General features: G+C 45.8%; 4 protein-coding genes across 4 annotated transcripts in view; 2 read left to right on the forward strand and 2 right to left on the reverse strand.

Moving 5' to 3' along the window:
• The window catches only part of LOC309548838 (uncharacterized protein), a gene marked incomplete at its 3' end in the record, with an annotated part of 605,194 nt that overhangs the window by 249,272 nt on the left and 332,687 nt on the right, over positions 1–23,235 (forward strand). The gene's annotated exons all lie outside the window — the stretch shown is intronic.
• LOC309550245 (uncharacterized protein) overlaps positions 1–23,235 on the reverse strand; it is a gene marked incomplete at its 3' end in the record, with an annotated part of 2,091,994 nt that overhangs the window by 29,009 nt on the left and 2,039,750 nt on the right.
• On the reverse strand, positions 1,887–14,291 carry LOC309548827 (uncharacterized protein; the record flags this gene model as incomplete). Its single annotated transcript, XM_082248764.1, has 6 exons — positions 14,247–14,291; positions 13,614–13,723; positions 13,211–13,345; positions 5,594–5,800; positions 5,348–5,489; positions 1,887–1,903 (listed from the first exon to the last, which is right to left on the reverse strand). The coding sequence occupies exons 2-6, from the start codon at positions 13,695–13,697 to the stop codon at positions 1,887–1,889; spliced, it is 585 nt and encodes a 194-aa protein (XP_082104890.1). The 5' UTR covers positions 13,698–13,723; positions 14,247–14,291.
• LOC309548828 (uncharacterized protein) overlaps positions 17,842–23,235 on the forward strand; it is a gene marked incomplete at both ends in the record, with an annotated part of 61,142 nt that continues 55,748 nt past the window's right edge. The window contains 2 exons of the mRNA XM_082248765.1: positions 17,842–17,856; positions 20,927–21,068. Of these exons, the coding sequence (XP_082104891.1) occupies positions 17,842–17,856; positions 20,927–21,068 (157 nt within the window). The remainder of the gene's footprint in view (positions 17,857–20,926; positions 21,069–23,235) is intronic.

Consider the following 23,235-nt stretch of genomic DNA (forward strand, 5'->3'; position numbering starts at 1 on the left):
GTGTGAATCAAGGCAAGCCAACGGACGTTGGAAGTAAATAGCCAAGGCCGACACTTGGCTCTTAATAGTGCCCAAGGCCAACTGCTGCCCTTAAGATCCCCCCTTAAATATATGCAGATAGCAGAGTGCGCAGGGATATGCCCACAGAGACCCCAACACTTTACCACCTCACTGAAAAACCTCCAGAGCGGAACTGTGCAGTAGGAAAGTGACGGTGAAAGTCACAGCCTGAATAGAATGTGAAAGGTCACGCTGCCTATATAGCTCCATAGAGCTACACAAAAATAGCTGCCAATGCAAGTCTATGGGAAGCACAGGGAAATGGCTGCACCATGCAAGTCAATGGGGAGAAATTCTCCTATGCCCACACAAAAGATGGCAGCCCCCACGACGTGCCATGCGGTCAGGAACCCCAAATCGGAGGCCACAGAGGATCTACAACAAGACCCAGCAGGAAAAGGTACCATTTTTACCCCCCAGGATGCCAGGCGCCGTAGCAATAGCGCCCCCCAGGTGAAAATCACAATAAGGGCAGGGGGCAGGGGAGGAGGTCAGGACACAGGGCCAGGTATCCTGACAGTCTAGGGGGGATCTTTTAGGAAGTATTAGGTCCTATCATCCCCAGGAGTGGGTCCACATCCCCCCCCCCAAGACCAATAAGGGATATGGGGGGGCTGTATTTACTCACCATACCATGGACTGGGTGGGCTCCACTGCGGACTGACCACCTCCCACCCAGAGTGGGGGTGCTGCCAGCCAAGAGGTACTCAGCGACTCAGGGCGTTCCAGGTCATCGTGTCCCAGCGAGACATCCACTCGCAGGCTCGTCCCCATCTAAAAACGGGGCTCTGCTGTGGCAAAGCTTAGTGTGGGACTATAACCTGCTCACGCTCGTAGGCCAGGCTGGGAGACCTTAAGGATCTAGATTATCCAGTGCGAAACCTCAGCCGGCTAACGCTTGTAGTTCACCAGGAGGATCCCCCTGAACACTAACTAGCAGAAGTGAGTAAAGAAAATAAAATAAAATATTCTTTATAAGAATAAAAAACTGAGACCGAAGTCCCAGCAGGAAACGTAGGTCCTACTCCTTCACTAAGCAGAAACAAAACTGGTATGCTAAAGCAGGGTGTATGCCTATAGAGACAGCCCCTGTAGGCGTGGTGAACTGTTTTTTCCTACCTAGTACTACTCCTGTAGGGGGCAGCATAACCCCATGGTATAAGAAGCATTAGAGCTGCGTCTGGATGATACAGAAACTGTCTTTTGTGTGTAGCACCCTCCTAGGTAGGTGCTAGTGAGAGAGTATAGTTTTTGGCTCTGTCTGCCTATCAGAGAAGCTGCAGGCAAATCTATACTGCTCTCTGCCTACCAGAGAGCAGGATCTGTTAGTGAGGTCTGCTCAGTATGCGAATCATTCTGTCTAGATAGTGTTTCACACTGGTCCAATAGGGAGGCATGTTGGGCAGTGGGAGGAAAACCTGACCAATGGATGAATAGGCTTTGATACAGTCCTGGTGATTGGCAGAGACAGGCTGTCTCGTGCATTCTGGGATACTGTATAAAAGCCAGGAGCACATGTGCTGCGGGGTCTTTGGCTGGAGAGCAGAATCCCGGAGGGAGGGGGGCGGCTGCCTTCTTCTCTGTAGCAGTGGCAGGTGGTCTTAGGAGGTCGTCCTGAGGGCCAGAGGAAAAGAGTTGAACCCAGAGGTCCAGGAGAGCTGACTGAGGGGGGGACACTGGAGACTCTAGAAAAACAGTATCGTGAGTACAGGGGCTTATGTCAAGGTGACTGACCTGAGGGGGGCCACCCCAAGAGTAGGATAGTCAGTGGACAGGTCTCAGCAGTCAAGAAATAGGATACTAAGGATATTGTCCTGAAGATAAACTTAGTTCATAAAGTCATCTGGAAAAGAGACTTAAAGCTAAATTCACCTCAGTGGCAAGATGGATCAACAGCCTGGCTGTACCAAGAGGTAGAAGTCCTCAAATCTTGTTCTTACTTAATTCGGAGTATCCCACTATTCCCTTCTCCATCCCTAATTTTTAAATAAAAACACTCAAAACAACTACATACCCCTGGACTGATTTTTAAATGAGCCAAGAAGGAAAGTGAGAGACTGAGTATTAAGGTTGCTAATGGTAACCCAGTGGGATCCAAAAGTGTGAAATCAGGCAGTCCTCAAGGGGGCAGTGCTAAATGTGTCTATTTTTTGTGTACACTTTTTTGGTGAATGGGTAGGGGTACGATTGTTAAAAGGGGGCTTCCAGATTCCGATAAACCCCCCACCCGCAGACCCCCACAACCACAGTCCAGGATTGTCAGGAAGAGGCCCTTCTCCCCATCAACATGGGGACAAGGTGCTTTGGGGGGCAAGCAGCCTGTCCCCACCCCTTTTCTGGCCTTCCACACCACATGTTTAGGTAGGGGTCTGGTATGGATTTCGGGGGGACCCAACGCCATTTTTTTTTTTTTTTTTTTATTTTGGCATGGGGTTTCCCTTAACCACTTAAGCCCTGGAGGATTTGGCTGCTCAAAGACCAGGTCCTATTTTGCGATTCGGCACTGCGTGAATTTAATGGACAATTGCGCGGTCGTGCACTGCTGTACCCAAATGAAATTAATGTCCTTTTTTTTCCCACAAACAGAGCTTTCTTTTGGTGGTATTTGATCACCTGTGCGATTTTTATTTTTTGCGCTATAAAAAAAAAAGAGTGACAATTTTGAAAAAATAATAATTTTTTTTTACATTTTTTATATGAAATTCTCAAAAAAATGTAAAAATTCTAAATTTTTTTTTCAAAATTCTTTAAATTCTAAATTTTTTAACATTTTAGGCCAATTTTTTTCTGCTACATATTTTTGGTAAAAAAAAAAAAAAGATCGCAATAAGCGTATTTTGATTGGTTTGCGTAAAAGTTATTGTGTTTACTAACTACGGGAAAGATTTATGTCATTTTTATTGTTTTTTTTTAAACTAGTAATGGCGGCGATCTGCGATTTTTTTTTCGGGACTGCGACATTGTGGCGGACAGATCGGACCCCCTAACTGACATTTTTGACACTTTTGGGGGTACCAGTGACATTACTACAGTAATCAGTGCTATAAATATGCACTGTTACTGTAAAAATGACACTGGCAGGAAAGGGGTTAACTTTATTGGTGATCAAGGGGTCAAGTGAGTCCCTAGGGGCGTGATACTAACTGTTAGGGGGCGTGGCTACTGAAGTAATCACAGAGACATACGATCCTACATAGCAGGATCGCATAGCCTCTGCCATTACTTCAGGGTGAATGACAGACGGTTGTGTTTACATCAGCCGTCTGTCTTTCTCCCTCTCCTGAGAGAGATTGCGAGTGGCCGGTGGACATCTGATCCGCCTGTCACGTGCGCAAGCTAGGCAGGGAATGAGCGGGGGCGGGAGCGCGGCAGCGCACACGCTCGCCCCCTACAGGCTCACGGGTGAGCGACGTACCCATACGTCACTTTGCCTGTAGGCGGCTGACTGCCGCAGTATATAGTCGTGCGGCGGTCGGCAAGTGGTTAAAATCCATACCAAACCTGAAGGGCCTGGGCGGGGGGGGGGGGGACCCTATGTTGTTTTTATCTGCATTGCCGGGAGCCGACAATACATTACAGCCGCGAGCAAGTTTGAATTACATTTTTTTCTTTAGAAACGACAGTATTGCTGCAGCAGGCTCCATACATCGTACAGATGCACCACTTTATAGGCAAATTAGGGGACCCCTAGGCACGATATATAAAGGAATTTTTCATTTTTATTGTTTCACTATAAGCATTATTAAAATCACTGCTCCTGTAAAACAATTGTTTTAAAAACTTTTTTTTGCATTGATACATGTTTCCCAGGGCAGTACCTGGGCCCCCATACTTTTTATGGCAATAACTTGCCTTTAACCACTTTAGAACCGCTCACAGTAATACTACTGCGGCAGAGTGGCTCGTTATCGTCTGACGACGTAGTATTAACGTCGTCAGACACTCCCCCCTTCTGGGCGGCGCTTGCGTGCCGCCGGAGGCTCGCTCCCGCTGTTTTCATTCACAGCGGGAGTCGGGCCAGGGGAGGAGCAGCGGCGATCGCCGCTGCTCTTACCCGATCGTCGGGGATCGAGTCTGGAGATCCGCCCGCTGTGTGTAAACACAGCGGGCGGATCTCCATAGTGACAGGGAGTGACAGATCGGACTGTTCAGCATAGCTGGACATCCGATCTGTCCATGACTCACACAGTCACCTCCCCCCCTACACGTCAGTAAGCACCAGGCATACATTAACCCCTCCCTCTCCAATAAAATTAACCCCTTCCCTGCCAGTGTCATTTTTACAGTAACAGTGCATATATATAGCACTGATTACTGCAGTAATGTCACTGGTACCCCCAAAAGTGTCAAAAATGTCAGTCAAGGGTCCGATCTGTCCGCCGCAATGTCGCAGTCCTGCAAAAAAAAAATCGCAGATCGCCGCCATTACGCGTTAAAAAAAAAACACCAAAAATGACAGAAATCTTTCCCTTAGTTAGTAAACGCAATAACTTTTGCGCAAACTAATCAAAATACGCTTATTGCGATTTTTTTTACCAAACATATGTAGCATAAAACAAATTGGCCAAAAAATTTTAAAAAAAATTGGTTTTTACATCTTTTTTGGGGGGAATTTCATATAAAAAAATGTTAAAAATGTTGTTATTTTTTCAAAATAAACGCTCTTTTTTTGTTTATAGCGCAAAAAGTAAAAATCGCACAGGTGATCAAATACCACCAAAAGAAAGCTCTGTTTGTGGGAAAAAAAGGACGTAAATTTCGTTTGGGTACGGCGTCGCACGACCGCGCAATTGTCAGTTGAAGTCACACAGCGCCGAATCGCAAAAAGTGGCCTGGACGGAAGACAGCAAAATCCTCCGGTGGTAAAGTGGTTAAAATGAGGACTTTTGATTGTTCCTGTTCGTGTCCCCTAGACTTTATTACAGTTGGCACGTTGGCTAGAACTTTTCCCCTGTTCGAGATGTTCTGGTGCGAACCGAACAGGGGGGTGTTCGGCCCATCACTATTCAGGACTCATAATATTGGTATTCAGTAATCAGTGGAAGGTTAAATGCTACATGAGACAAGTTGCAGAGGTCCCACACCACTGCCTCCCATCTCCTGAGACTGCACTCAGTGAAGGGGTTCTGAGACTATACAAACATATCCCTCCACCCGGCACAGCCAGCAAATAACAGAGCAAGTAAATCTGGGAAATCTGCTGTCAGAGATCTTGCTAGACCTGGGCACTCTGGACCAATCAGTGAGAAGTATGGGTGGAGGAATGTATTTAGTGTTAATGACCCACCTGTGCTGATCTCTGTAGGAGTGTCCTCCTCTATAAATGTCCCCGTTATTCCATCCTCCTCCATAGACTGCTGATCATCCCTCACATACCTCTCTTCCTCTTCTGCTTTCACCTCAACTTTTATATCTATCAGATCTTCACCCTAAAAAAAATGATAGAAAAATCATCTGTCAAATATAAGCTCACATAAAATAATCCACACATCATCTCCACAAGTCCATGTTCTAGATGCTCCATCGCACCAACCTTGTAACAGTGGGGGATGGTGTGATCTTCCTGTGTGGAATCCCGGGAATACAGAGGATGGGGACATCTCTCTGGTGGGTTCCTGTTATTAGGTGGCTCCATCATATCCTTGTGTCCTTCTGAAAACTCCTCCATCACTCCATACTCCTCATCCTCCTCTTTATACTCTTCTTTAACATCAATATTATCATCCCCGAGGTTTCCACTCTGAATATATAATAAAACAATCATTGTAACAAACATGCTGTGTATAAATTATAACTTCTAATAATTGTCAATCATCTACCTGAGTACACTGCCGGGGTATAAGATTAATACTTCTAAGATCAAGGTTCTTTCTATCAACATTCCTCCCACAACTCTGGCACCTTACAATCCGCTTACGCGTATCACTAGTGTACCTGTTCCCTCAAATACCTCGTTATTCATGTGACACCTTCTCCTCATTATACTAAGCTAACCTTCCTTCTTTATTTCAAGACATACATTTATCCCTGAAACAATGGGATGCTTACTGTATAATATCTCCTGGCTAGGCACGCTAAATGTTCTCAAAATGTGGTTCCTCCCCAAACTGCTGTACCTATTTATGACTCTCCCAGTCCAAGTCCCTCTTTCTTGGCTGAAATTGCTGCAAAGTACCTTTGTTACATTTATATGGCACCATAAGTCCCATCGCATAGCACAATCCACTTTGCTTTGGCTGAGATCTAGGGGCGGTCTGGGAGCTCCTGACCTGTTAACCACTTCCCATATGATAATGTAATCAGGCAACCCCTGACCTGTGTGTGGTAATTTGATCATGAGGGGGATGTGTCCATGCTGTATACATATAAATTCTGTGTGACTGTTCAATAAAGTGATTCCAGTACAAGCCAAGTTGTTGGCTAGCTTTGTATGAGGGCGGCTGGGAAAATCTGGTATATATGTTCATGACTGCAAGGAAACCGTATACTGATGGAAGACCACAAACACAGTGTGGGTCGGCGGTTCCGTTACAACCACAGATACTGTAACCCAATTTTTTGTAAAATATAAAAGATGATGTTACGCCGAGTAAATAGATATCAAACACGTGTCATGCTCTAGAATTGAGCACATTCATGGGATGGAGCAAAACTACGGTACTTAAAAATCTCTATACTCTAAAAATGTTTACAGGTTACCTGTTTAGGCTGCATTCACATGTTAGCGTTTGGATTGCGGGCAGAATCGCCGCGATTCCGCCCGCGATCCAGAGATTATTGCAAATCACGGGACGCCTGTGCGTTGCCCGTGATTTGCAATAGCCCCCCAAACGCTGAGCAATGTTGCCGCGATTTCCGCCTGCCGAATCGCGGTAACATCGCGCAAAAAAAATCACGGGACGCAATACGCTCCAAAGAAGCTCTTGTACTTTTTTGGGCGTAATGCGTCCCGCGATTTTTTTGCGCGATGTTACCGCGATTCGGCAGGCGGAAATCGCGGCAACATTGCTCAGAGTTTGGGGGGCTATTGCAAATCACGGGCAACGCACAGGCGTCCCGCGATTTGCAATAATCTCCATATCGCGGCCAGAATCGCGCCGCGATCCATACGCTGACATGTGCCTTAGAGTTACAAATGAGGTCTAGTGCTAGAATTAGTGCTCTCCTTTTTTTTTTTTTTTTTTAAATAATCTTTGTTTAACAAGTTCACAACAGTACAAGTATAAGCAAAATCGATCTAGGCATCGAAGGCATAGATAGAATAGATAGATAGAATCGAAGGCACCTAGGTTACCTACCATCTATTATTTGCCTAAGGTGCACAAACATCCCACTAAACCACCGGGGAGACCCATTGTGAGTGGGATCGATTCTATCACATCCAGAATCGGAAGGTATGTAGATTATTTCCTGCAGCCTCTGGTACAAGACACCCCTGCGTACTTAAAGGACACCACGCAGTGTATACAAGAGATGACACAAATGGAAGTGGATGGAGATGTGCTCCTTGTTACTGCGGACGTGTCATCCTTGTATACGATTATCCCACATGAGATGGGTTACGAGGCTGTGAGCACATTTTTGGAAACCAACTATGAGATACCGTTGAAACAAAAGGAGTTCATTCTGGATCTTTTAAGATTCGGGATGGAACACAATTATTTTTATCACGACGGTAACTTTTACCTCCAACGTACAGGTGTTGCCATGGGGGCCAAATTTGCCCCGAGTTTGGCAAATCTCTTTATGGCTTTATGGGAAGATCGGAATGTTTTTTCAAACAGAACAAAAGAACTTCTTTTTTGGAGGCGCTATATTGATGACACGTTACTTGTGTGGAGAGGAAATGAGATAACATTGAAGAAATTTATGGAAAGACTAAATTGCAATGACTGGGGAATTAGACTCACTTATGAGTCAAGCCCAACATCAGTCAATTTCTTGGATTTGGTCATCTCCAGAAAAGGGTCTGGTTTCATCACTAGATCCTATTTCAAACCCACAGATCGTAACGGTTTCATCATGATGGATAGCTGCCACCACCCGAACTGGTTGAAATCAGTACCTAAGAGCCAGTTTAAAAGAATAAGACGAAACTGTACACAGGATTCGGACTTTCAGGAACAGGCTTTAATACTTAAAGAAAGGTTTCTTGAAAAAGGCTATGATGCCGCAATCCTGGATAAAGAGATAAAAGAAGTAGGTATTCTTTCACAAGGAAAATTGATAACTCCTAAAGATCATAATATACCTACTAATAGTGGATCCAAATTTGAGTTCGCCTTTGTCACACAATTTTCAAACAACTATAGGTGGCTCAATCACACGTTTCGGAAACACTGGGGTATACTTCAGGGAGATAAAGTTCTGGGTCCCCATCTCCCTGAAAGACCCAACATGATTTATAGAAAAACAAGAAACCTCAAAGACATCATAGCCCCTAATCCAGTACAAAAACCTGTCGCCCCAAGAATTTTTCCTGACATGAAAGGGTATTTTCCCTGTAGAAATTGCAAGATTTGCAAAGGAGCAAAAACAAAAAGAACTTCTAAGTTCAGTTCCAGCAACACAGGGAAGGAATACCAAATCAAGGAATTTATTTCATGTCACACTAAAGGGGTAATATACCTCCTACAATGCGGGTGTGGTTTCCAGTATGTGGGACGCACTATTCGAACAGCCAGCATTCGCATTGGGGAGCATTTGTCAAATATAAAGACGGGTTTTATAGGACACAGTGTTTCTCTACATTTTAGCAAATGTCATAAAAAGAATCCCAAAAATCTGCAGATCACAGTGATTGAGAAATATGTACCCCATTGGAGGGGAAGTAACCTCAAGAGGTCAATATCCAGAAGGGAAACCTTCTGGATATATGAGCTTAGATGTTATCGACCTTTGGGGTTAAATGTAGAGTGGGACATCAATGCTCATATAAACAACAGCTAAAGTATTTTTTCTTTCCTTAATTCCAAAATGTCATCTTAACAACTATTTTGAAAAATAATTTTTTAAAATTCTTTTAAAGTTTTAGAATTTTTATAATTTTAAATATTTTTATATTTTTTAAAATAAGTTTTCACCTAAATATACCCATAATGTATTGTTGGTGTATGCGGACCCAGCTGGATATGTAATTGTAATCGATATAACATATATGTGTGGTATATTGATATGTCCCCACGGAATAGCGCCTAGGAATGTTATTTCCGGTGTCCGGAGCTTGGTATGCATTAAACAGATGGGACCGGAAGTAAATATTAGTACGGTTCATTATTACACTAATCAGCAAAATGGGTGGATAAGAATTAACCTCTAGTGATTTTAAACACATTAATAAAGAGTTTTATTCAACACTCCCACAGTTTTAATTCTAAATTCCTACCGATAGTTACGTCGGATGTAAACACTTCCTGTGTGCTATTTGCGGACACCGGAAGTGGTCATTCAATCTAGGAGGTATATATTGACGAGCGTGACGGCGCGCACGTCCCTCCTATCTCGGTGGAAGTCTCGTAAGAGGAAACGCGTCAGAGAGGAGGCGTGTCGCGCCGTCACTCACGTCATCCCGATCGTCCGTTGCTGCAGCCGGACACGGGAGCGTTCCTGTATCCATTCAACGTTCCAACGTTTATGCCTGTGAATACTCAGAGACATGTAAGTGCAATTGCTTTTATTTCTTAAATAAATCGGGGGTAATGCACTATTTGGTCCTCTTGCATTCTTTACATATCCGTTGCGGAGTCACAAGGAGACACTATACTTTGTATTGGGATCGCCACACCAACAGACAGCCTCGATTCTGAAGAGATGAGATTGTATTCCCATGCTCAACCACATTGATATCTGGTAAGCGGCTTACACACACACCTTGGGTGAAGCTGCATGGGGAGTGAGTAGCTGTATTATTAATCAACTCACGTATATATCTGTCTATCTGGTAAGAAGAACAGCTTGTCGGTGGTGGGGATCGTTTCACGTGGTGGTCATACACAATTTATCGAGTTACAGGAATCACAATTCTTTTCAAGTCACTTCAAAGTTTATTCATTTGCACGTTGTCACAAGAGAATGGACTTTTGATTTTTTCACCATATTTACATTTGTATGCATTGTTTATATATTTGTGGAATTCAAGTTAATGAAAAAGCCAACAATACCACTGCAAAAGGTCCCTGGGCATTAATGGAAGGGTCATCCAGCATTGCGGTGAGGGCTGATAGAGGGGCGCCAATCCAAAAGCCCTGGGAGATACAATACTGACACTCGGGGAACCAGAAGGAGCATAGCAGCGCGCTCGGGTGACATCACAGGCAGCCAGTGGGCGGGAGCAGGAAAAACCAGAGGAAGCCTCGGGGTCCCAGCATGGAACGCAAGCTTGTAAAGTTGCCGTGATGACGTGTTTCGCGGCGCATGCAATTTAATTAAGTTATGGGGATAAAGGCAACTGGAGTATGTGTCCCAATAGAGGGGTGGGGAGTCAGCAGAGCTATGCAGATCTGGATGCCACTTAACCCATCAATGCTTATGGCTGCCATTGAGTCAGTTGTCATCAAATACAAACTCTACAGTATAATCACAAATGTACAAAATATCGTCATATCAATTAGAAAAAGAACATAATAAAAAGGGGAATATTTGCCCGTATACTATTGTGCATATTCTAAGAACTAACTAATAATATAATAATTTAAAAAAATTAAATAAAATAATAAAATATTAATATTAATGTTAATATGTCCGCCAGAGACAACAATTATGACACACAAAGTGGTAAAAAGAAGTTAATGGGATATGAGGATTATTATTAGACAATATTATGGATCTCTAAGTCCTCATTCAGGCCATATGGTGATAAGGAACCAAACTTATAAATCCAGAAGGTCTCCTTCCTACATAAGAGGGAGAACCTTTCATTATCAGTAGGTGAACCCTTGTGGATGGTCTCAGTTGCCATGACCTCCAGATAAGCCATGTGCTTGTGATGTGTCTGGAGAAAGTGGCGGGGAACAGGGACCTTTTGCAGTGGTATTTTTGGCTTTTTCATCCACCACATTGTGGTCAATAATCTGGTGTGAGACTTTTCCTCTTAATAGACCTGGCTGTTGTTTTCAAAGTCCTGCAGATAATTCTCCTTATAGTTGCGTCATTTTGTAGATTTGGTTACAAGCAAACTCAGACCCTTTGAGGAATTCCACACTAAGCTCCATATTCCCAATAACCTCTTTACCTCTTATATTCAATGGAAGCATTTTTCTCCACCCTCTCCATCATTAGCTTTACACCGACCAACCAAATTCAAACACATATGAATCCAAGGCCCACACCAACCACACCTCATATCCTCCATCTACAAACTATTATACCAGGTGCTCCCGGTTACTGAAAACCTTCACTTACACTATATTGCCAAAAGTATTGGGACGCCTGCCTTTACACACACATGAACTTTAACCACTTTACCACCGGAGGATTTTGCTGTCTTCCGTCCAGGCCACTTTTTGCGATTCGGCGCTGTGCGACTTTATGTGACAATTGCGCGGTCGTGCGACGCCGTACCCAAACGAAATTTACGTCCTTTTTTTCCCACAAACAGAGCTTTCTTTTGGTGGTATTTGATCACCTGTGCGATTTTTACTTTTTGCGCTATAAACAAAAAAAGAGCGTTTATTTTGAAAAAATAACAATATTTTTAACATTTTTTTATATGAAATTCCCCCCAAAAAAAGATGTAAAAACCAATTTCTTTAAAAATTTTTGGGCAATTTGTTTTCTGCTACCTATGTTTGGTAAAAAAAAAATCACAATAAGCGTATTTTGATTGGTTTGCGCAAAAGTTATTGCGTTTACTAACAAAGGGAAAGATTTCTGTCATTTTTGGTGGTTTTTTTTTAACGCGTAATGGTGGCGATCTGCGTTTTTTTTTGCGGGACTGCGACATTGCGGCGGACAGATCGGACCCTTGACTGACATTTTTGGGGGTACCAGTGACATTACTGCAGTAATCAGTGCTATATATATATGCACTGTTACTGTAAAAATGACACTGGCAGGGAAGGGGTTAATTTTATTGGAGAGGGAGGGGTTAATGTATGCCTGGTGCTTACTGACGTGTAGGGGGGGAGGTGACTGTGTAAGACAGGGACAGATCGGATGTCCAGCTATGCTGAACACTCCGATCTGTCACTTCCTGTCACTATGGAGATCCGCCCGCTTGTGTTTACACAGGCGGGCGGATCTCCACACTAGATCCCCGACAATCGGGGGAAGAGCGGCGGCGATCGCCGCTGCTCCTCCCCTGGCCCGACTCCCGCTGTGACTGAAAACAGCGGGAGCGAGCCTCCGGCGGAGCGTCTGACGACGTAGTACTACGTCGTCAGACGATAACGAGCCACTCTGCCGCAGTAATATTACTGTGGGCGGTGGTAAAGTGGTTAATGACATCCCAGTCTTAGTCTGTAGGGTTCAATATTGACTTTGCAGGTATAACAGCTTCAACTCTTCTTGGCACAATGCAGTCAGGCAAGTACCGTTCTGCTGGCAACCACCAAACCCAGACATGTCCATCAGATGGCCAAACAGCTCCATGTTCTACCCAGAACTTTCAGGGTTCCTCTGACTTATTTCAGTTTACTGCATATACTGTCCAAGTATGCTGTATGTCTATTACAAGCTGTAATATCTATATACCCTCTTCCTGGTGTAATATCTATATATACCCTCTTCATGGTGTAATATCTATATATACCCTCTTCATGGTGTAATATCTATATACCCTCTTCATGGTGTAATACCTATATACCCTCTTCATGGTGTAATATCTATATACCCTCTTCATGGTGTAATATCTATATACCCTCTTCATGGTGTAATATATATATACCCTCTTCATGGTGTAATACCTATATACACTCTTCATGGTGTAATACCTATATACCCTCTTCATGGTGTAATATTTATATACCCTCTTCATGGTGTAATATCTATATACCCTCTTCATGGTGTAATATCTATATATACCCTCTTCATGGTGTAATATCTATATACCCTCTTCATTGCCTGTGTTGTGAAATACAATGGATGTAACTTCTTTATTTTTGGGAAAATCAATAAAAAAAAATTACAAAAAAGAATTCCCAGCACCGCTTACCTCTCCTGTCAGCAGCTCCATCATCTTCTTGGTAACTTCTAGAATCTTCTGCATGTTGTGTCTCTCAGGTTTTAGGGAGTCACATGGAGGCACTGTGATGGTCATATGATCACCTGACTTCACAAGAGGAAATCTCTGTATTGAGGAACCAATGGGAATATCATGTTAGAATCCCAGAATCCTCCTCCCCTCTCCGGTTAGGTCTGTGTTTTATTAATAGAGATAAGAGTGATGTCATGTGACCTCCCAGAATCCTCCTCCCCTCTCCGGTCAGGTCTGTATTTTATTAATAGAGATAAGAGTGATGTCATGTGACCTCCCAGAATCCTCCTCACCTCGCCGGTCAGATCTGTGTTTTATTAATAAAGAGTGATGTCATGTGACCTCCCAGAATCCTCCTCACCTCTCTGGTCAGCAGGTAGATGATCTCCAGGGTGAGGTTTAGTATCTTCTTAGTCATGTGACTCTGGTCCTCCTCCATCCTCATTGGTCATGTGATCTATACAGGTTTCTCTGTAAACCAATAATTGATGAGAGAGAATGATGTGGACTGTACTGGTTGTACAATATTAGGATGGGGATGTATGGGGGGATAATATGAGGGAAGAACGGACCCCGGTGGGATTACACAGAGGAACATTCAGTTTAGTGTTGTTTTTGATTCAGAAGTCTCTTACCTTTGGCTTGACAGATCACAAAGTCTTTTTTGCTAGTTTTTGATCTGCTGGTAAAGAGGGACAAATATGATTCTTTTTATGTTTAAATACCCCCCCCCCCTCACCCCCCACACCTAATACAAATCAACTAAGTTGTTTAAAAAAAAGACTAATCAAGAAATCAGAATGAGGAGAATGTTCCGGCCACGTAAGTGGGGAAATGTTCTGCCCCTGAAGGGGTTAATCTAGGTTTCCACACTATATATGTGTGTATCATCATCTGCTGGAGATAAAAGAGGTCACAGTGACTATGGAGGAAGAGGACGGACATGACGGGGGGGGGGGTTACTGGGTGTAAATAGAAAATAAGATCTTATTACCTCCTCTGCTGCCTCTTCCAGTAATGTCTCCTCTCTACTTCCTCCCGACTGACCTTTCATCTGGAACTTCCTGTCTGTACCTGAAATCACTTCCTGTCTGTATTTCATAGAGACTTCCTGTCTGGGTAGAGATGAGATCACCACCTTGTGGAGCTCAGAGGAACTACAGCCCTGGTAGTGTGAACACGGCCTTGTGCTGTGTGTGTATGTACTGTATATCCTTCCCCTTTCTCTCCTCCCTGAGTGTGTATGAAGAGGCGGAGCTCCTGCTGGAACAGCGGTTGGAGGAGGAAGCCGAGTCTAGGAGGGAGACTGACAGAAAGAGCAGCAGACTTGCAGGAGTGAGCGAGGAGGATCCAGTTCCTTTGCCATCGGAGGTGAGGAGAGTGTGAAAGATGTTTGTGACTCTGGTAGCTGAAAAGCTGGGAGTCATATTGCTCTGGTGAGTGGGGAAGCACTACTAAGGGGGCGCCCTCACCATCACGCGTGAAACATAAAGTAAAAACGATCTAACACAGGAAGTTGAAAAAAAGCCTGGGTCATTGCTAGATCTATTGTGTCATGCCTTTTGCCTATCCAGCGAATGTGGACTACAAGAAAATGGCCGTCCCATGCATTCTTATGGGGAACTAACAGAAAATGGCTGCCCATACATTTTCTTTTTTTTTTTTTTTTTTTTAAGTAATTTTTATTGGAATTTTAAGTTAACAATTTCAACAATAACATTTACAATTATTTGTTACTTCTGACTCATTGCTTGGTACATGTAACAACAGTTAAGAAAATGAAGGAAATTATGAGAATTACAGGAGTACAAAGTAACAGTTAAATGAGAAAAAAAAAACTATTATGATTGAGCACAAATCTATAGCAAAATGGTGGCCCCCACGGCGCGCCATGCAGTCTTCGGGACCCAGTCCCAGGTCCCTTGGTCCCAGACAAGTGGAATCAGAAGGTCCTTAACAAAAGACCCCACCAGGACAGTCACCCCCCCCCCCCGCAGGAACACAGCAGCGGCCATACTATTACCGCCCCCCAAGGTAAGAACCTACTAGGGGAAGGGGGAGAATAACTGGGGGGGGGGCCTGGTATGTCCAAGAGGCCACGGGAACCAAGGGATCTCCTGAGGGTCCAACCTTTCCAAGGAGGGGGCCCACGTCCACCCCGAGACTGCCAGAGGATTGGGGGGACAGCATTACTCACCATACCACAGTACCAGGTGGGCGCCACTCCAAATAGACCACCTCCCACCCGGGGTGGGGGTGCTGCCAGCCAGGGGGAACACTGCGACTCAGGGCGTTCCAGGTCATCACGTCCCAGTGAGACGGTCCACTCGCAGGGTCTTTCCCATCCATCGGGGCTCTGTCATGGTGAGGCCTAGTGCTGGACTATAACCTGCTCACGCTCGCTGGCCAGGCTGGATCTAGATTATCTAGTGCAAAACTGCAGCCGGCTGTTGCTTATAGTTCTCCAGGAACTCTAAACTAGTAAATAAAGATTACATATAACAAAAAATTCCCTTTTAAATAGCTAAGACCGAAATCCCAGCAGGGAATTAGGTCCTACTCCTAAACTAGGCAGAAAGAAATGGAGGGCTGTAGCAGAGTGTGTGGGGTTATGCCTGCAGGGACAGCCCCATAGGCATGGAAAAGCTTTTTCCTGCCTAGTGTCCTATTCCTCATAGGAGAAGCATAACCCAATGGTCAAAGAAGATATGGAGCTACATCTGTCAATGAACGATAGAGAAATATTTCTATCCCCCTTGGTGGGAGTAGAGATGACCCATCTATAAGGATATACAGTACATACACACACAGCACAAGGACGTGTTCACACTACCAGACGTTTCTCAGGGCTGCAGTTCCTCTGAGCTCCACAAGGTGGTGATCTCAATTCTACTCAGACAGGAAGTCTCTATGAACTACAGACAGGAAGTGATTTCAGGTACACACAGGAAGTGATGTCAGATACAGACAGGAAGTTCCAGATGAAAGGTCAGTCGGGAGGAAGTAGAGAGGAGACATTACTGGAAGAGGCAGCAGAGGAGGTAATAAGATCTTATTTTCTATTTACACCCAGTAACCTCCTGTCATGTCTGTCCTCTTCCTCCATAGTCACTGTGACCTCTTTTATCTCCAGCAGATGATGATACACACATATATAGTGTGGAAACCTACATTAACCCCTTCAGGGGGATCAGTTGATGAATAATATATCTACCTTCCAAAGCTGGCCATACATGGTTCAGTTTTATCGTTCAGCCAGTGGGATGAGAGAAAAAGAAACTGAAGCGATTCCCCCCATCCACACATTGGAGGGGGTTGGAGGAATCCTCCAGGCTGCCGTATTGTATTCTGACAATGGGGGGCACTCCTCCTCAGAATACACAGATCAGTGATGAAGCTATTGGCTGCAGCCGCTGATGGAGTGACTTTTATCTGACAGTGACCACACATGGATGGAAATGTGAGCGATCCCTGCTGAACCAGCTGAATTTCCATGTATCTATGGTCACCTTAAGTGACTTCCTCCCCTCCCCCACATCGCCTTCATTATGTAAGTCATGCTGAGATAATCTACCATTGGCTGAGCAATATTCTCATTTGTCTCTGAGCTCCTTGCTATTCCTCGTCCTGCCTGTTGTTTCCTTGGATTGATTTTCTGTGTAGTGACCCCGGCTTCATCTCTTGGATGCGCTCAATGATTTAATCTGCAAGGGAGCCTCATATAGAGGACTCTCAAATCTCTATATTCAAATGTTCCTCCCTTCAGAGTCTATATGTCTTATGACATCACACTGACCTCACAGCTCCCCCCCCCCCCCCATGTCTCTCCCTTGGACAGAGAGGTGGCTGTGGACATGGTATACTTGGACAGAGGGTGGCTGTGGATGTGGTATACTTGGACAGAGTAGTGGCTGTGGACGTGGTATACTTGGACAGAGGGATGGCTGTGGACGTGGTATACTTGGACAGAGGGATGGCTGTGGACGTGGTATACTTGGACAGAGGGATGGCTGTGGACATGGTATACTTGGACAGAGGGGTGGCTGTGGACATGGTATACTTGGACAGAGGGGTGGCTGTGGGCGTTGTATACTTGGACAGAGGGGTGGCTGTGGGCGTTGTATACTTGGACAGAGGGGTGGCTGTGGACGTGGTATACTTGGACAGAGGGGTGGCTGTGGACGTGGTATACTTGGACAGAGGGGTGGCTGTGGACGTGGTATACTTGGACAGAGGGGTGGCTGTGGGCGTGGTATACTTGGACAGAGGGGTGGCTGTGGATGTGGTAAACTTGGACAGAGGGGTGGCTGTGGACGTGGTATACTTGGACAGAGGGTAGGCTGTGGACGTGGTATACTTGGACAGAGGGGTGGCTGTGGGCGTGGTATACTTGGACAGAGGGGTGGCTGTGGACGTGGTATACTTGGACAGAGGGGTGGGTGTGGATGTGGTATAGAGCTCCGTTACACTTGGATAGAGGGGTGGCTGTGGACGTGGTATACTTAGTATACTTGGAAAGAGGGGTGGCTGTGGACGTGGTATACTTGGACAGAGGGGTGGCTGTGGATGTCGTATACTTGGACTGAGGGATGGCTGTGGATGTGGTATACTTGGACAGAGGGATGGCTGTGGACGTGGTATACTTGGACAGAGGGGTGGCTGTGGATGTGGTATACTTGGACAGAGGGGTGGCTGTGGACATGGTATACTTGGACAGAGGGATGGCTGTGGACATGGTATACTTGGACAGAGTAGTGGCTGTGGATGTGGTATACTTGGACAGAGGGGTGGCTGTGGACATGGTATACTTGGACAGAGGGGTGGCTGTGGATGTCATATACTTGGACAGAGGGATGGCTGTGGACGTGGTATACTTGGACAGAGGGATGGCTGTGGACGTGGTATACTTGGACAGAGTAGTGGCTGTGGATGTGGTATACTTGGACAGAGGGGTGGCTGTGGACATGGTATACTTGGACAGAGGGGTGGCTGTGGATGTCGTATACTTGGACAGAGGGATGGCTGTGGACGTGGTATACTTGGACAGAGGGATGGCTGTGGACGTGGTATACTTGGACAGAGTAATGGCTGTGGAATATTTGGACAGAGGGGTGGCTGTGGACATGGTATACTTGGACAGAGGGGTGGCTGTGGATGTCGTATACTTGGACAGAGGGATGGCTGTGGACGGGGTATACTTGGACAGAGGGGTGGCTGTGGATGTCATATACTTGGACAGAGGGGTGGCTGTGGACGTGGTATACTTGGACAGAGCGATGGCTGTGGATGTTGTATACTTGGACAGAGGGATGGCTGTGGACATGGTATACTTGGACAGAGTAAGGGCTGTGGATGTGGTATACTTGGACAGAGGGGTGGCTGTGGACATGGTATACTTGGACAGAGGGATGGCTGTGGACGTGGTATACTTGGAAAGAGGGGTGGCTGTGACTGTGGTATACTTGGAAAGAGGGGTGGCTGTGACCATGGTATACTTGGACAGAGGGTAGGCTGTGGACATGGTATACTTGGACAGAGGAGTGGCTGTGGATGTGGTATACTTGGACAGAGGGGTGGCTGTGGATGTGGTATACTTGGACAGAGGGGTGGCCGTGGACGTGGTATACTTTGACAGAGGGGTGGCCTTGGACGTGGTATACTTGGACAGAGTAGTGGCTGTGGATGTGGTATACTTGGACAGAGGGGTGGCTGTGGACATGGTATACTTGGACAGAGGGGTGGCCGTGGACGTGGTATACTTTGACAGAGGGGTGGCCGTGGACGTGGTATACTTGGACAGAGTAGTGGCTGTGGATGTGGTATACTTGGACAGAGGGGTGGCTGTGGACATGGTATACTTGGACAGAGGGATGACTGTGGACGTGGTATACTTGGAAAGAGGGGTGGCTGTGACTGTGGTATAGTTGGACAGAGGGATGGCTGTGACCATGGTATACTTGGACAGAGGGATGGCTGTGGACGTGGTATACTTGGAAAGAGGGGTGGCTGTGACTGTGGTATACTTGGAAAGAGGGGTGGCTGTGACCATGGTATACTTGGACAGAGGGTAGGCTGTGGACATGGTATACTTGGACAGAGGAGTGGCTGTGGATGTGGTATACTTGGACAGAGGGGTGGCTGTGGATGTGGTATACTTGGACAGAGGGGTGGCCGTGGACGTGGTATACTTTGACAGAGGGGTGGCCGTGGACGTGGTATACTTGGACAGAGTAGTGGCTGTGGATGTGGTATACTTGGACAGAGGGGTGGCTGTGGACGTGGTATACTTGGACAGAGGGGTGGCCGTGGACGTGGTGTACTTGTTTTTTTTAAAAAGCGTGTGATACAGTTCCCCACACACGGCTAATGTGTGTGGTAAAAAGTCTACAGTCTGTAAAATCCATTTGTAAAAGGGATAGAAAATTGGCTAAAGGACAGAGAATAGTGGTTAATGATTCTTACTCTGAAAGGTATAAGGTTATCAGACCAGTGTGGGTATAGGATTGAATATACGCATGTTTTCTATGTTGGTTAATCTGAATTGACTTGTGTCTTTTTTCAACCAGATTAACTATGTAACTATGTGTGTGGATGTTATCTATATCATTGTGTGTGTCAGGTTCCTATAAGGTGTCAGGATGTCACTGTCTATTTCTCCATGGAGGAGTGGGAGTATTTAGAAGGACACAAGGATCTCTACAAGGACGTCATGATGGAGAATCAGCCGCCCCTCACATCACTGTGTAAGAGGAGACTTTATTGTAAAGGAGAGAGCAGTACGGAGGCTCCACCTAGATCCCCCATCATCTGATAAACACATAGAAACAATGTATTCAGTCAGTGTGTGTGTTTCCTACAGATGGATCCAGTAATGGGAACCCACCAGAGAGATGTCCCCGTCCTCTGTATTCCCGGGATTCCACACAGGAAGGTCACACCATCCCTCACCATCATCAGGTAGATGAGGAACAATCACTGATAGTATCATTAGGATCTGTACATTATCTGCATTGTTACCATTGATGTCATTTTTATTATATATTCAGAGTGGAAACCTGAGAGATTCTAAAGTTGAAGTTAAAGAAGAGATAAAAGAGGAGGATGATGAGGATGGGGTGATGGAGGAGTCAGAGTTTCTAAAGGAACACAAAGATCTGTACCAGGACACCATGGTGGAGTCATCCAGCTACAGAAACCCACCAGAGAGATGTCCCCGTCCTCTGTATTCCCGGGATTCCACACAGGAAGGTCACACCATCCCTCACCATCATCAGGTAGATGAGTGACAATGATTGGTAGTTCTGATTTATACACAGCATGTTTGTTACAATGAATGTTTTATTATAATTTCAGAGTGGAATCCTCGGGGATGATAATATTGATGTTAAAGAAGAGTATAAAGAGGAGGATGAGGAGTACGGAGTAATGAAGGAGTTTTCAGAAGGACACAAGGATATGATGGAGCCACCTAATACCAGGAACCCCCCAGAGAGATGTCCCCGTCCTCTGTATTCCCGGGATTCCACACAGGAAGATCACATCACCTGTTATAAGGTTAGTGGGCGGAGCTTATAAAACACAGACTCATGGAGACAATGTGTGGATTGTTAATGTTATGTTGCAATATTAAATCTTATATCTTCCAGATGATATTCTCTCATTTTCTTGATTTAGAGTGGAGATCCAATCGATATAGAATTTGAGGTTAAAGCAGAAGAAGAAGAGAGGTATGTGAGGGATGATCAGCAGTCTATGGAGGAGGATGGAATAACGGGGACATTTATAGAGGAGGACACTCCTACAGAGATCAGCACAGGTGGGTCATTACCACTAAATACATTCCTCCACCCATACTGCTCACTGATTGGTCCAGAGTAGGGCAAGGACTGGGTGATATCAGCCTGTAATCCCCTGGTCACTTTCCTAAGCTGTGTTCCCTGTCCTGTATTCCTGTATTTCTCTCGGATAATCTTCCTTCTCTGTGCTGCAGACACAATTTATGTATCTAGACTGGATTTATGGAGATTCTGGGGTTCAGCTGGCAGCAAAATGTTGATTTCTCTTACGTCCTCTGACAGTCGCCGCCCCTCATACAGTCTTCACCAATGGGTATTGACCTCTTATCCACAGTAGTAAGCTAGGCGGAAGATTTTGTTAAAAACACAAAACTTTGCATAGACACACCTACAGGGGGCTGTCCCTCTGGTCCAATACCCCCGGCTAGCCTCATTCCCAATTCAGTTTGTCTTTTGCCTAGATAGGAGTAGGCAGCCTTTTTCTCTGTTTTGTTACATTTTATTTTCTGCTAAGTGTGTTCTTCTAATAGCTTTTTATTTGTTCCTGCGCTTAGTTAGTCAGACTTCGGAAGACTACATCGTTTGGGGAGCTGGGAATCGGACTGGTTATACTAGAGTCTTACGGAATCCCAGCCCGCCATCGAGCGTTTAGCAGGCTATGCGTACGCCCAGGCCTCGCAAACGACCTGTCCCTGTCCTCAGGGACAAAGCCTGCGAAGAGGCCACTTCGCCGCGTGTTGCTAGAATCCGGTTTGTCTGACGGCACCCCCACCACCCGGGGTGGGAGGCTTCCCGTCGCAGAGTGGCACCCATGAATTGCATGGATCAGTGAGTAACATGCTACCCCCTCTGTCTATACATTGTATGCCCGGGGGTGTGTGTATGGGGCCTTCTCTCATGGGGATGGCAATCTGTTAGTCTGTGTGATCCCCTCATGTCTGTCTGTGCGGTCCCTGTGTCTCCCTCAGGGTCCCTGCTGGGGCGCTATTTGCGGTCATGCTACGCTGTGGGGGGTCCCTGAGTCCCTCTGGAGTGTTTTGTGTCACTTTAGGGGTACAGACATGGCGGTGGGGCCGCTGCAGTGTAAAACACGCGGGGCCGCCATTTTGGGTGTGGGCATGCTGTTCTGTCTTCATGTGTGGGCATTCACCAGCCATTTTCCTTTGTGTATCCGTGCCCTTTCGGGTGCCATCTTTAATGTGGGCAGTGTATGGTTCGGCGGCCATTTTCCCGGAGCCTTCCCATAGAGTTACATGGGCAACCATTTTTCCTTAGTCAGTTCCTGTTTGGGCCTCTAGCGGCGTGACATCACTTCCTTTCTTCAGTCGGATTGAGCTGGAAGCTGGTATAGTACAGCTACACTTATGGGGGGCTTTTCTATGCTGTTTTTTCTGGATCATGCCTTACTGGCAGCTATGTTACTTTAGCGGCACATGCTGGTCCTCTTTGCGGCGAGGTCCGCTGACTTAAAGGGCCAGCGGCAGAAAAAATTTTAAGTAGGTTTTTTTTTTTTTTTGGAGTTCCAGGGCAGCATGTTTCCCCCAGCGCTGGTGGAGGGTTCAGGTATGCCTGAATCTTCTGCGCTAACCTCCCTTCCTTCTGCACTTGTGAATTTAGCGTCTTAAATGGCTCTGTTGATGTCTGAGCGGGCTTTTAGAAAAAGACCCAACCTGTCTCAGTCTATTTATCCTGAGCTAGATATGGTTGCCATGGACAGTGTACCCCCTGAAGGGTCTCAGTCCTCTGTCGGTGGGGAGGTGGAGGGGGTCGACTCCCCTTCTGGGTCGGCCATAGAACACGCAGCAATGTCTGCGCTTATAGTTCTGTTGTGGATACGCTGCATTTAAGGGATGAGCCCCACCCGCCGGGTAAGCGGTCCTCCCTTGGGACCCGCAGAACCCAGAAAGCGGCTCAGGTATTCCCTGTCCTGCTGAGTTTGACGTAATGGTGGCTGTACAATGGCGCAATTTAATGCACAATTTTGTGGTACCTACGCGGTTTCAGTACCGTGGTCCCTTTGCGTCTCCGACGGATTCGCACTGGACTGTGGCCTCTAAAGTGGACCACACGGTATCCGGTTTACACAAGGCCACTCTGATGCCCACGGAGGCTTATCCGGTGCTTAGAGACCCGGCGGATAGGCTGGTGGTATCTCTTGCCCGCCACTCCTGTGTGGTGGCTGGTTCC

The sequence above is a fragment of the Pelophylax lessonae genome (assembly GCF_965119305.1).
Source record: "Pelophylax lessonae genome assembly, chromosome: 3".
NCBI classification, from domain to species: Eukaryota; Metazoa; Chordata; class Amphibia; order Anura; family Ranidae; genus Pelophylax; species Pelophylax lessonae.